Source organism: Numenius arquata, chromosome 15 (assembly GCF_964106895.1).
Source record: "Numenius arquata chromosome 15, bNumArq3.hap1.1, whole genome shotgun sequence".
Classification (NCBI taxonomy): domain Eukaryota; kingdom Metazoa; phylum Chordata; class Aves; order Charadriiformes; family Scolopacidae; genus Numenius; species Numenius arquata.
The window spans coordinates 4,931,747-4,945,796 of NC_133590.1; the positions used below are offsets into that span (position 1 = coordinate 4,931,747).

The 14,050-nt window shown below is 43.2% G+C and overlaps 1 protein-coding gene across 1 annotated transcript in view; it reads left to right on the forward strand.

Moving 5' to 3' along the window:
- Nucleotides 1–14,050, forward strand: part of SORCS3 (sortilin related VPS10 domain containing receptor 3) — a 313,553-nt gene that overhangs the window by 247,275 nt on the left and 52,228 nt on the right. Inside the window, exons 10-14 of the mRNA XM_074159130.1 lie at nucleotides 589–735; nucleotides 1,430–1,532; nucleotides 5,792–5,868; nucleotides 5,977–6,068; nucleotides 10,632–10,739. Of these exons, the coding sequence (XP_074015231.1) occupies nucleotides 589–735; nucleotides 1,430–1,532; nucleotides 5,792–5,868; nucleotides 5,977–6,068; nucleotides 10,632–10,739 (527 nt within the window). The remainder of the gene's footprint in view (nucleotides 1–588; nucleotides 736–1,429; nucleotides 1,533–5,791; nucleotides 5,869–5,976; nucleotides 6,069–10,631; nucleotides 10,740–14,050) is intronic.

A 14,050-nucleotide genomic window follows, 5' to 3' on the forward strand; every position in this document is an offset into this window, starting at 1 on the left:
TGACAAAAATCAAAACATTTGGAACAACTGGGTTGATTTTGACAGAATTTGGGAGTGGAAGGGAAGTGAAAAAATCAAGTTTGCAAAACATCAGTTTTTCAGCATATTTGGGATTTCCATCTTTTGTGTAAAAGAAAAAAAAAAAAGACCAACACAAAAAGATAAAGATCCCACACCGCTTCTGGTGTGACCTGCTGTCCCCCATGTTATGGCAATCTGGGGAGGGAGTGGGGCAGACCACGTCCCTGGGCTCTCAGAGCTCATGTGTGACACAGGTCATGCTGTACCTGCAAGCCCATCATCAACCTGTCTGCAAGCACTCAAGGAAATCCAGAAGTGGGCTGTTCCCTAGGGATTTGTTCTGCGGACATCCTTGTCTTTTTCTTCCAGAGAGAGACTCCATGAGGCCTTTCATCTGAGCGAGCAACATTAAGATGTACTTGTAATGCCATTCACAGTCTTCTAAGGCCGGATTGAGATGACGTTATTGCTTTTTCAGTGACGTTCCACTCCTAAGAGCACTCAGATGGGCCTTGCTTTTGGCCTGTTCTTCCGGTGTATTTTTTCATCTCTCTCCATTTTTCCTAGGTAGCAGGGATCAAAGGCATATTCCTGGCTAACAGGAAAATAGATGACCGAATCAAGACTTTCATTACCTACAACAAGGGCAGAGACTGGCGTTTGCTGCAGGCACCCGACACCGATCTAAGAGGGGATCCTGTAGTTTGCCAGCTGGTGAGTGGCAGACCCTTTCCCAAACACAGTTGACTCCTTCAGAGCTGCTTATTTTTGTCCCAGGGTTAACAAATCATCCAGTGAAACTGGGTGGGAAGGATTCTTGTCAGTCAGAGAACTGCAGAGTCCAGGTGCTCCAAAATGGGGCAGAGTTTACAGATGAGAATTTTGGGTTGGGCTTACTGCCATAATTCAGCAAATTCTGTGGATAGCCACTTTATAGTAGGCTGTAGCCCCCACGTCTCAAAGGAGTGTTATTTCTCTGATGTATCACTGGTTAATCTCTCTCCCTGTGTTTTTTCTCTGGACCTGCTGAGTGTTAATTGAATTAAGTAGATTTCTTTTTCTATAGCTTCATAGCTTTTAAGGGAAAATTCTGACCATCTTTCTTGACTTTTTTTTGTGGAACTTAAGTCAGAATAAGTTTCTGGGAAAAAGTGCTCTAGATCAGATTGTTGGTAAAAGCAAACGCAGACATGCTTGCTTGTAATGCAGCATTCCTGCTTCTCTTGCTCTCAGCTAATTTTATGGTGCTTATTCAGAAAATGAACATATGCTGCTATTTGTAACAGTGCTAAGAGCACAGGGGTCATTTTCAGAAGGATCAGAGCATCTGTGTGTAGTTGCCAAGGGTTCTTCTGATATTTAACTTGTATATTAAAGCTTCTGCCTTTTCTTTGTTTCCTGTCAACAGCCCTTTTGTTCACTGCACTTACATCTGCAACTCTCAGAGAATCCATATACTTCAGGAAGCATTTCCAGCAAAGAGACAGCTCCTGGGCTGCTGGTGGCAACAGGTAAAAACATAAGTGCTTCTCACCGCTCACCCGTGCCTCATTGGGAGCCTGAGAGCATACGAGGTGTTTCCTGTTGATGTAAAAGCTTTCAGCTCTGTTTCAGCAAGTGCTGAGCTAATTCACATTAATTCCCATATGCTGTAGGCTAGGAGAAGGTATGTGGCCCCTGACTTCAAAAAGGGTAATAATGTTGGATATTTGTTGCTCTGCCCACACCTGCAAGGGGGTTATTACCAACTGCTATTGCTAACTCCTCTCACTTGACTTCTTTACACTGATGTATGTGTCTACCCATTTGCTGGAGTACCCATGAATGAGAACAGGGCCTATAATCAAGGCTACGCTCCTGGGAGGTATCAATACGTTGCACCATTGAGTGGCAAACACAAAGTTGTCACAAAGCCTGTTGGGTGAAGCCTGGACTTCATGAGTACCTGTCTTGTGCATGGCACCTACTTCCAACACTGTGTTGCTCCTAGACTAGCAGCACTTCATCAACACTGCATGGGTCATTGTTGTTATGGGTTGTTCTGCAAAGTAGTGCTTTGCCAGGTTGTGATGTTTTAATGGCAACCTGCTACTGTGCTTCATGGAGGCAATGGCTGACCCACTGCAATTAATCTGATAACAATTACAGGCCCTGTGTGCATACAACATACAACCTGATCTGGGTGGATGGGGCTACCAACCACATCCAGCACTACCTCAGCTCTGTGGGAGCTTCTGGGCTAACAAAGAGCTCTCTGAATGGCTGGTGTTATTGAAAGCTGGCCTCTGAAGTATGTAGGCTGTCCTGTCTTTTCACGGGGAGGCTTCTACATGTGCTCAAATACGTCCAAATAGCTTACCCATTCTTTCTAAGGCTCATTTTATCTCCTTTGCCTTGTTCAGCTTAGCGGTGGCTTACGAGTGTGTCATGTCAGCATATTGCCTATATCAATTTACACTATTTCTTCCAGCCATTTCCATTCTCATGTCTTTCTGTGCTTCCATGTGTCTGCCAGACTAAGCCAGAGTCTGAGAGACAGGTTCCCTTCATGACATTTTTATCTCATACAAGGGACATGCCAGTGCACTGATCCAGGCCAAATGGGGCAAGATAATTCAGTTTAAACCTCCAGATGTTCCTATGCATCACCAAATGGAGTCATCACTCCTGAAGGGTCACACTTGCTAGATGGACGCTTAGGAGCAAGCCCTACTCATGATGCTGTGATTGCAGAGCCTTTTTTTTTTAACATTTTAGGAAGCATATAGAGGCAGCAGAACAGTGAGATTCTAGGCGTTGATCTAATTTGTTGGTAAATGAGGTTCTTTCCAAGCTGCCAGTGCATGGAATGAATGCTTTCCCAGTCTAACAATTAACCTTTAAAAGGCAGAATATAATTTCTGCCTTACTGCTTTGTACAATAAAAAGCTTAACCTGTGGGGAATATACACATCTGTTTCTACTTACCAGTTTCACAACAACAGGAACATCTCACCACGTTGGCGAATGTGTTCCAGGATAAGCATTGCAACTTATTCTCACAGGCGTTGGCTGCTAAACTTTCTGTGTCTTACTCTTTGATTTACAGTGGTACATTTCCAGCAATGATGGGAAACTCGGACTCTTGATGTGAGGGCAGAGGTTAGATTCTTGCAAAAGGAAGAATGATGTTTTAGAGTCTAATTGCACAGCTGCCAAATCCTCTTGACTTGTTTGGGAGTTAGTTATGTTTGGTGGGATTTGAATCCATGTAGCTGAAAGAAACTAGATGGAGAGAATGAAGAAAATAATGGAACAGGTTTGCACAGAAAAACAGACAGAAGTGACAGCAATAGAATCTCACCCTTTTACTCTCTTTCCTTGGCACAATCTGAAAATCCCCCTTTGGAAAGTCAGTTTTCCAGTTTTGATATTTAAAATATGATGATACAAAACTTACACCTCTGCCTTTACATCAGTTTCTAATTCTTGAGGACTTCCACTCATGATAAGACACTGAGCTAAACAGACTTTTGACTGACACAGTAAATTTATGCTCATGAACCTGGATGTCCCTGTAGACTGTTGTTCTACATGGTTGTCCACAGCAAGTTTTTCTTGTACTTTCATGTAAAGCAGTTGGTAATTCTTGCTGGTGTCAGGGAAGAGGATTAGGTAGATGGACAGTGTGACGTTTCCTACACCCTGAGCACTGATGGAAACGCCTTCTTTCAATTGTCCTGCTTCCCTGAGCTAGAAATGTTATTTTTTGAAAGAGCTTTGTGACAACAATGTGGCTAGTTGGATTCTATGATGGTGACGAGTAGAAAAAAACCCAGCCTGCATCTGGCTTTCAAATTCTCATTTTCCAACATTAAATGTCAGAAATTCAATTAACATTTTCATTAGTGTGTTTTTATTATGCTCTTGTTGATGCTACAGATGTATAAGATTGCCACCTCTCCCTTTGCTATTTTTGAAAAAAAAATATTAGTTCTCCCTTCCTTGCATGGAAATGACACCTGCTTTAAAAACAGTCTCATTTGGAAGGTATAAGAGGGGCTCACTGGGTAAAGAATTAATGGGCTTTGAATAAAGAAGTCATGGCTTTGACCACAATATGGTGTCTGTGGGCCATTATCATTGGGAGGCCTTTGGATGGAGTATCTGTTGGTGTTACATCCACCTGCTTCCTATGGGAAAGACGTTCATACCACCAGAATCCCACCTAGCACTGATTGAAGGTACTGTTGACACATCAGCAGAAAAACCAGTTCCTGGGTGACTGTGGCAGCTTTTCCTTGAGTGCTTTTGGAAGTGGGGAGGTGAGAACAAAATAATTTACAACAGGTGTACATTGTTCAGTGAGCCTGGTGCTTGTGGAAATTTTAACTCTTGAAGCAGAAGCAAGATGCTGACCTCAAGGCAATGTGGAGAATAAGCTAATAAGGTCTATTCACAGCACGTGCAAGTTTTTCAGATATTGGGCATTTCTTTCTTGCGACTATTGGTGGATGCTCGGAGGCTCCAGGGGGCTGGGGATTTAGTCCAATCTCATTATTTACTCTGTAAGTCTTAGGATGTATCACTGTAAGATCTGAGGTTCTCTCTGCTGTCTCAGATGAGGGACCTAGGAAAAAAACCCGAAAAATATTTCAAGCTTTGAGGTAGTGTCTCCAAATGATATTCTGCTGTGCTTTCTCTATGTATGGTTGAGGTCCATGTTTGAGCTTTTCTTTACGTTGCTTTCATGTGTGACATATCCATTCCTTAACACGTGGTAGAGGCAGAGTAGTTTACCCTGGAAGGCTATCAGCAGAACAGTTTCCATTATAATGGAAATTACAAGCTTAAAATTAAAGACTGTACCAAGTAACCAGTAAGTTTAAACTCACGATTCGAGACAGCTAGGCCAATGAGAACAATCAACATTGTCTAGAATGCTGCTCAATCTGGTCTCTACCTCTCTGCCACAAAGTCATTTGACCCACCTTAATTCTCTGAACTGTTTCTGCTCACAGGTGAGGTTCGTACCTAAACTGACAAGATTTCCTTCAAATGGAACTTATATTTCATTACATCTCAGTCCTCATTAGTTGCAGATGGTTAGGAAACCTAGGAAGAAGCTTTGTTTATTTGACTGCAGGTTCTGAGGTCAGTGATGTATTTGAAGATTTTGACAGGATCTTGAGTAAACTTTCTAGCCCCATAATCGTGGGCTTCAGTGGGGCCTGGGTTGCACCTCTATACTCAGTGGTATAACTTCCCTTTAGGTGCTTTCCTTTACACAAGAAGTAGAGACAGAGGTAATTCCTTAACCTTGATGAAGACTGGCAAATCACAGAGATGCAACTCACCAGCCAGAACACAAAGACTACAAGTTCAGAGTAAAAATGTGTATGGAATGAAATATTTGGTAGCCAGAGACAGTGGCTACTATTCTGCTGCCGTTCTGATTATTTGTATGCACCAAATGGGCATGGGGTTTCATAACCAGATTTATGAGTAAGTAGGTCCTTGCCTAGAATAAGCCTGCCTTTAATGCCTTGCAATTATGGGCGATGCTTTCTGTTGGGAAAATAAGCTGATAGTACTGTTTCTCCCCAGTGGGAATTTTCAAATGGCACAGCTCTTATAAATGAATCTTGCCACCTGACCATGGTGTTGTTTTCAGATGAGAATAGAGTCAAGAACAGCAAAAAAGGACTGGTCAGACCAAGTAATTTTGGGTTTTTGGAAGAATGCAGTTCTGTGTTCATACATACAAGAATGTCTGATGCTTGTGTTGCAGGCAATATTGGCTCTGAGCTTTCCTACACTGATGTTGGTGTGTTCATCTCTTCTGATGGTGGAAATTCCTGGAGACAGGTATGTTTTGCAGACTGAAGGAATGCATAGAGCCTTTTTCTATTCTTCTTCTGAATCTTCCGTTCCCAGTGAGGTGGAGCGCTCATGCACTACCTAATTTGTTTGCAGATCTTCGAGGAGGAATACAATGTGTGGTTTCTGGACTGGGGAGGAGCATTAGTGGCCATGAAACACACGTCAGTGCCCATTCGGCACATGTGGTAAGGAAAATTGTTACTTTGAGAAGGTTTTCTGATGGGGATAAGCTGACAGTCGTGCTAATACGTCTTTCATCACCTGGTCAGTATCTGCTAGTGTCTACAAAATGAACAAATGAGATAATTTTTATCTGCATTTTACCGTCTTTTTTGTTTTGTTGATTACTATAATGATTATTGTACCATTTTATAAATATAATGGTTATATGCATAATCTCACACATATGTGAATTACTGTTTGCACGAGTAATGTACTATGAGACTTGAGGTGGGGTTTCTTTGCTACAGACACATATATACTGAGTAAGAAGTCATCCTTTGTGCTTCAGGTATTTCTGAGAGGATGTCTCTCACTTCTGCTGTTTGTTTACAGAATTTAGTATTAAACTGGTAAGATAAAGGGAAGGAGGGAGAACAAAGGGAAGTAGATGTTGATAAGGACAATAGAGATATGTTGCTAACATCGCTGTCTCCTATAGTATTCCACTATCGATTTCCAGAGATACAGTGGTGGCAACTGAATAGAGTTGGAGATGAAATAAGGCAAAATGGGCTGAAGATACTATTTTGCTATAAATGGGTTATAACAGTCTAAGCACTAAAGATACCGCTCAAAATTATCCTCTCCTTAGCCTTTGCCCCTCTCACTCCTGCACCAGCTAAGCATTGGAGAGAGGCATTCTGAAATTCAGAACTAACCTTGTTTACAGGAAATGTGTGTATTAGCATCACCTTCAGGCTCTAGTCTTGAGTGAAAGAGGGGCATGGTGAATGAACTGACCTACCCAGCTTCTAATGTTGTTTGGAAGTGAATTAGTTAGAAATAGCTTTCAGAGACAAGATTTGTGTTCCTGTCTGCAAGATTGAGTCATCTCTCAGCTTGATGGTGCTAAGCACATGTCTATCTCATGCTCTTCATGCAGAACAGGAAATGAGGCCTTCAGTCAAATAGAAAAAGAGAGCAACTGTGTCTGGCAGCAGTGATGAGGTGTTAAGGTCTCCTCTACCTAAGTCATTATTGTACAAAATCCTTCAGTTAAATTACAGTCATTCAGAAGCTGGAGACCTCAAGACAGGCTGTCTTTAACCATCAGAAGCTAATGGTCCAGAGATGTACCTTAAGAACATTAATGGCTACTTTTTCAATGTGAAAAGCTTCTGGACTTTATATTCCTGACCTGACAGATGACTCTGGGGTGACTGCAACATAGGTTTCTATTAAAGTTTGAATATGTTGCATTTTAGCACATTTCTTTACCACCTGAGCTAAAGAAATTACTGCTTTAGTTTTGGTGTTATAGTGGATTGTTAATCACAGGATGTATTGGCTTGTATTCCTAAGGCTTTGTAATTTTTCCAGGATAGGGGAACCAAGTGTTCGCTATGATGTCGATGCCTCCGCGTGGGATTACAATTAAGTCATTACATGCAAAATGAGGGTTGTGATCTTCGTCTTGCTTTCTACTGTTCAGGAAGGAGGTTGTTTGTTTTGTCATAAACAAGCTTGTTGCAGTCATAACTTAATATACGTGGCCATACTGAGCCAGGGCATCCTCTGGGTAACAGCCTCCATAACTGGACATATGAGAGTAGTAACAGGGCTGACCCATAACGATGCTTCCAGCAGGCTCCACTTTTCTGTCTGTGGTTAGGATGTGTTGCTGAAACATTTGCCTCTGATAGGTAACTCAGTAGTCAGACCTGAAGTGCCCTCAGGAAAGAGGACATCAAGACCATGTTGAAGTCTTTAGACCAAACCAAGTATAAGCCAATGCAGGAGAAGTGTGTGTTAGCCAAGGGTAGGTGTCACCAACAGTAAGCACGTCAGGCTGTGGCAAGTTGAGCTCTGGAAGAATGAAAGGGGAGCCACTTATTGAAAGAGCTCTAAGTCATGTATTAACCACTTATTACTGTATTATTCAACCCAGTTTAACTGTTTTAATTGTGAAGACTCTTTGGATGTAAAAAGCACATTACATACCAAGTGCCTGTACTTAGATGTTGGGCAAGATTTGGTCACAGGTTGAACGTCCATAGAAGCTGAGAACCCAGTTCACCTTTGCTTTGCAGAGCTTCCTCTCAGATGTCCTCCCCTTCCACTAGGTCTCAGGAAATGGCATGTGCAGTACTATGAATGCTCCACCCGCTCCATTAAATGACTAGTGATTTAGAGCTGTTATCAATAAGCTCCAACAGGTTTCCTCCAAAATTGTACCCTTAGGGGCTTTGGAATTTCCTTCATATTGCTTCAGTAGGCACCTGTTTCATGGGCAGGAATGGAATAGATTAAAGGGTACGTGTATATCTATTAGTTCTCAGGCTGAGACATTGTACAATAAGTTTCATCCTGGAGAAAAGAGAGGCGGATAATTGAAAAGCCAAGAGAACTTTAGCTAAGCTAATGAAGCATACTGTTGCCCAGAAATTGAAATGCTATTTAGATAGATAAGCATGCAAGCAGAACAGCATACAAATGCACAGGTGTATGGGAAGATACATACATTTAAATAAATAGATTTAGGGCAGATAAGCTTCTTGTATGCTGTTGTACTCCCAGCTTTCTGACTTTGGTCTATAGTCAGCTTCCTGTGCTGGCAGATGTTCATTGTGAGTCAGGTGAAGGTGTTTTGCTGAGGTGCTGTGAGAGGCAGATACTTAGGGAGTGGTGACTGCAAGCCTTGGCTTTCCACACTAGAGATCTGAGGTTGGTGTAACCCATTCTTTGTAATACATATTACACTGGCCTCCTGGTTCTTTGGTGGCATCTCAGCTAGTGTCCCTGATGCTACCTAATTGGAGTGGGGAGCATTCAGGTTCCAGCAAGACCCTCTGAGACAAGTCCAGATGCTCAGGCATGTGCGAACACACAGACACGCATCCTCCCCAAAACTTTCTTTGCCTGGAAAATAAGGCAAACTTCTTTTTTACGCTCAGTTTAAAATGAGAAGTGTTTCCTGCTGTTCAAAGAAGTTTGTGCCATGGTTGTCTCTTTGGTAATGTCCATCGAGAGTAATCTGTCAGCCTTCACAGCCCAGGTACCTTGCAGAATTACAGAGAACTCTGTAACGACCCTGCTGGGAGAGGATCAAATAAGTTTATAGCCAATAAACCTTTGTGCTTCTCTATTTGTTCTTCCTTTGCTGGTGTAATTTGGAGCTGAAATCCTGGGCAGAAGTTGTGCGGGAGCAGTTGTGTTGGAGAGTCTGGTGTCAGAGGGAAACTTGGCTGCTTTCAGAGCTGTTCATGGGCATCAGCTGTGGGAGCTGGATGCTGACAGCCTGCAAGTTGCCTGTCTTTTCTGCTGCAGTAGCAGCTGGGTGTGCACAAACTCCTCTGGCTGTTTTCTACAGTCGTGGGAACAGGCTCTCAGGGTGACGTGAGGGCTGGGAAGCCGGGAGCCAGCCAAGGTCCCTGAAACAGCAGGGCAGGATCTTGCAGCCAGGGCCCATCCCACCACCCCAGCTGGGAGTGGGGTAGCCAGGGACAGCCCTGGCCCTGGCCATCAGGCAGCTCAGAGGGGACAGGGATGGGCTGAGGCTGGGACATCAGCCTGAGCTTCAGGCCATGGCTGGGCAGCGCTATAGCAGAGCTGGAGCCTGGCACTCCTGTGGTGTCAACAGGGCTCCTGGGCCATGGACTGTGGGGCAGTGGTGTGTGTCATGAGGGAGGCTGGGAAGGGCCACCAGAGTCCTGACCCAGTCCATCTACTGGTGTGGTCAGGTAGACTGTTCATTCACTTACTCCTTTGCAGTTGTCAGTGATAGAGAGGTTGCTGGGGTGTAGCTGAGAGCGGGGTTTGTTCACCCTCCTCTGCTAATCTAACACTAACTTTAAGTCAACCAAGACCCTGTCAGCTGGGTTGGGATACACGTGCTCTTTGATAAAAACAGAAAGTAAGGCACATGGTGATTGTGGGTAGGGACAGATGATCGAAAGACAGTGAATTACCCTGGCTTGTCACTGACAGTGTGAACACTCTCAGCCTCTAAGAAGGGAAATGCTTTAATTTTAACCACCATACAATTTTGCTTTACAACTGTAGCAGACAAAGAGCACCCAGACTAACTGCTGACCGTGGTTCAGTTTGGCCGCCTCCTTCCACCTCGCTGTAAAATGGAGACCCCTCTGAGATGGCATGTAAAGAAGAATTCATAGGGCTAGAGGGGTTGTAGCTAGTGCTATGCATAGGTCGAAATGTCCAGTGGTGTTGACAGCAGTTTTCATGCGTTCAGGCCAGGACTGCTTATGGTGTGAGTGATGCCTCGTGTGAGGTGCTGCTGCAGATCCAGAAACAGGACTTGGCAATGCCCCTTGATCCCTTGAGGTCCGGTGTACAGCTGGATCAAGTATATCCATGTCCTTATTGTTGGTGTTTATACTTTCTAAGGCTTTGATCTTTCAAAGTACACCAAGAGCATGAATCAGTGGGCTGGGAAATGGCAAAGATTGGTGCTTGTCTATAAATCTAGCTGCTAGAGCTTGCAGACCTTAGCCAACATTTAATTGCTGCAGTTGCTCTAGAGTAAGTCTTTTTATGTGTATAAATCTTGTCTGCTTCTATCCCAGGGTGAGTTTTGATGAAGGAAGATCCTGGAGTAAATACAGTTTCACATCAACACCACTTTTTGTGGATGGATCCCTTGTAGACCCTGGCATAGAGACCCAGATAATGACGTAAGTATAGCAGCTCTTAACTTTTTAAAAATGTGATAGCAGAAAGGGGAGCATGGAGATCCTCAAGTGCATGGTGTGCAGTGCAGCACTGTATAGCTAAGCGTGTCATGTTGCATGAAGGCATGGTGCTGTTTTGTTGGTTTTGCTGATGGTCACAGACCCAGATAGAGTGTCCGTGCATCATGTGGCAAACAGATGATGGAGCCAAACTCTTACCGGTAGTGGCAGGGGTTATAGCAATGAGAGATGGTCCCAAGCTATAGCCTGGGAGGTCAGATAGGACAGTAGGCAAATCTGCTTCTCTGGGGAGTGGTGTAGCCCTGGTCAGGTTACAGAGAAGTTGTGTGTGTATTCCTCCCAGGAGTGCTGAAGGTGCTGGGAAAGACTGGTGAAATTAGTGGAGTAAAGTTGGTGCAAGAACAGGCCGGGATCTGAGTTTAACAACCCTGGGAGAGAGGGAACTTTTTAAGTTCAAAGGCATCTTCAAAGAGTTATCCAACCTCTTGCATGAAACAGATCAGAGCACTTTGTTCTGGGATTCTGAATAAAGCAAGGACTCCTTACCTGTATTTTCTCTGAGCTGGCTGGAACAGCTTCCTGAAAAGGAGCGGAAAGCAAGGTGGCTGAGATGCCTTAGGCGGAGGCATGCCTGCGAGCATATCTGCAGTGCCATGAAGGAGTGCCTTTGGTTAATCACATCAGATACTGTTGTCCAACTCAGGGGGCAGGAGATATACTATAAATTTCACCTTGCAGTCAGTTTGCTTTTCCTCCTTTCTGCACCTGTGCCTGACATTCCTGCAGATATTTGCAAGAGAAAAGAGGTTCAGGCCCAGTATATTTTCTTTTAGGCTTCAGTCCATCTGCCTACTTATGTGGCAGAAATGCGTGGGTGGATCTCATTACTGGTGTCACAGGTAGTGACAGACCGAGAGTAGACTGCTGGGTATGCTTGTCATCAGTTTCTGAGGAAGCTTGGATCAGATAACAGTGGTGTGTCTTGGGCATTTCTGCTAGTGATTTGAGTTTATTCCAACTGGGTTGCGTGATTTGTGTTGGCATGCCTTTCAACAGCCAGACCTACGTCAGCCTGACACAAACAGAAGTGACTGTGTGGTGGGGAGTGGTCTGTACTTGCAGTTGAGCTCACCTTAGCTGCAAGAAGGGCACTGGCAAAGGGTCATTTGAGCCAGCTTCTTTGCCATCTATGCCATGACAGAAGTGTGTTGGTGCTGTAGTCTTGGGAGGATCAAGATGATGTAGGCAACGCCTGTATAGCCCATCTGTATCTCCTGTGCTGCAGTGTCCTAGGAAGGCCAGGCTAAGTAATTATGGTTATCCTTTATGCCTATAAAGCATAGCAGCAGCACTCAAGTTTGTTTCCCAAACAGTGCTGGGGCAGAATAGGCAGCCTCTGTGTTTAAGTTGCAGACAGCTGTTGAGATTTTATCGCACTAGAGGTGGTATCAACTCCAGTAGGGTTGCTAGCTTTTCCTTTACTCCAACCATCCTTGGCTTCAGCTTTTTTGTCATAAAAGTGGAGTACTTGTTGGTGTAGAATATCTCTGTGCATCTGGTGCTTTCCTATCTGCAAATATTGCCCCTATTTTTGCAAAAAGCAAAGCACAACAACATATGATATACCTGTGAGCCCTTTCACGAGACTGCTGTGAGCATCCTGTTGGGGAAATATATGCCAATCCACAGCTAAAGATTAGAGTCTGCATTCTGTTCGCTCTACGCATTTTTCTCCAAATGCAGCGATAATGTGTCACTTTCTATGTTGGTTAATATGATGTTTGTCTCTGAAATTCTTTGTGCAATATGCAGTGTCTATCGGGTTCCAGCCACACACACATGCAGACACGCGCACACACACGTGCAGAGGCACATCTGAGCTTAGATAAATCTGTACATCAGCACCTTCATTGAAATCAATGGAGCTAATCAGTTTCAAGTAGCTGTGGATTTAGCCCATTTACTTTATAAATCAATGCAGTTTTCTTTTGAGATGAAAGATGCATTTTAAATCTAAGGTTATTGTTACTTATATCTCTGTAGTCTTCTGATGGAGAATGTAGGAAGTGAGTTATCATGCTGAATCAGTTTTGCTGAGAGCTGACTTTTTCTTCTGAAATCTTTGCAGGCATATTATTATTGCTATTGTTATTGTTTTTATTATTACTGTCATCATTAGCAATTTTAAAAACTATTCTTAATAGTCTGTAAAAGCCATAAAAAGAAATTTCACATAATACTTGCCATAAATGTTTAGAGAAATTCCTATCCACAGCTTTACAGGGACCGAGAAGGAAAGAGCCCATTTATAAAGCCTGTCTGTGAACCATTTCTATGCAGATCACTTAGGTATTTCTCACAATGAGAATTTTAGTGAACTCATCTATAAGGGGGCAGTGTAGGATCGTGTTGAGCTTGTGGAAGCTTTGGCTGAGAAGAAATCAATGCCTTTCTATTGCTACTGGCCATCCTCTGAACAAAGATAACACATGGTGCTTGGGGGTACATGGAATTTTGTTTGTGGGTAGAAATCCCAATGATTTCAAGAGACTGATGACAGGAGCACAGTGGTTTAGGATTAGAATCCCTGAGCTGATGATAGGATCAGTGGGAGCTAGAAGTAGGGCTGAGGCAGAGGGATCAAGAGTGTGCTCATATTTGTGTACCGCCAAACTGGGTAGGTTAAGGGGCTTTTAATGATTTGTCTTTCATCCTGGAAAATGCAAAATATTTCATTTAGTGGTCTCGGCTGATTCCTGTTGGGAAAAATTTCTTCCATTTACTTGCATCAAAGTGGACTGTGTTCAACTACTTCCAAAAACCCAATATTCTGAGGGGAATGTGTATTAAATAGTCATTATACTCCAACTATTATTAACATATTGCATTATTAACAATATTATCATAAAACTATCTTATTAAAATCAGTATATCAGTAAAATGACTATTATTCCCAGCCTTCATTTTGTGGCACATCCTGTGAGGGGCTCTCTGGGCTTTAGGAAGCATTAGCAGTTTTACCACAGAATTTCATACCTCTTCATGGCTGTTATGTGAGCAGTTGCAGTAGCTGTCTGTATTGTATGAACATTCTAGGTGTTTTGGATTTTCTGTGCTTTGTGCTGTGTATACATGTTCTAAGACAGTCCTAAAGAACTGACCAATATGGTAAAATCTGTAGATTTGCATGTAGGGGCCTTATTTGATTCTGAATATCTTAGTGTACTTGGAATTGGGAGCTGCTTTCAGTGGGGAATTGGACAAGATGTCTGTTGGACAGACGTATGTTCCAA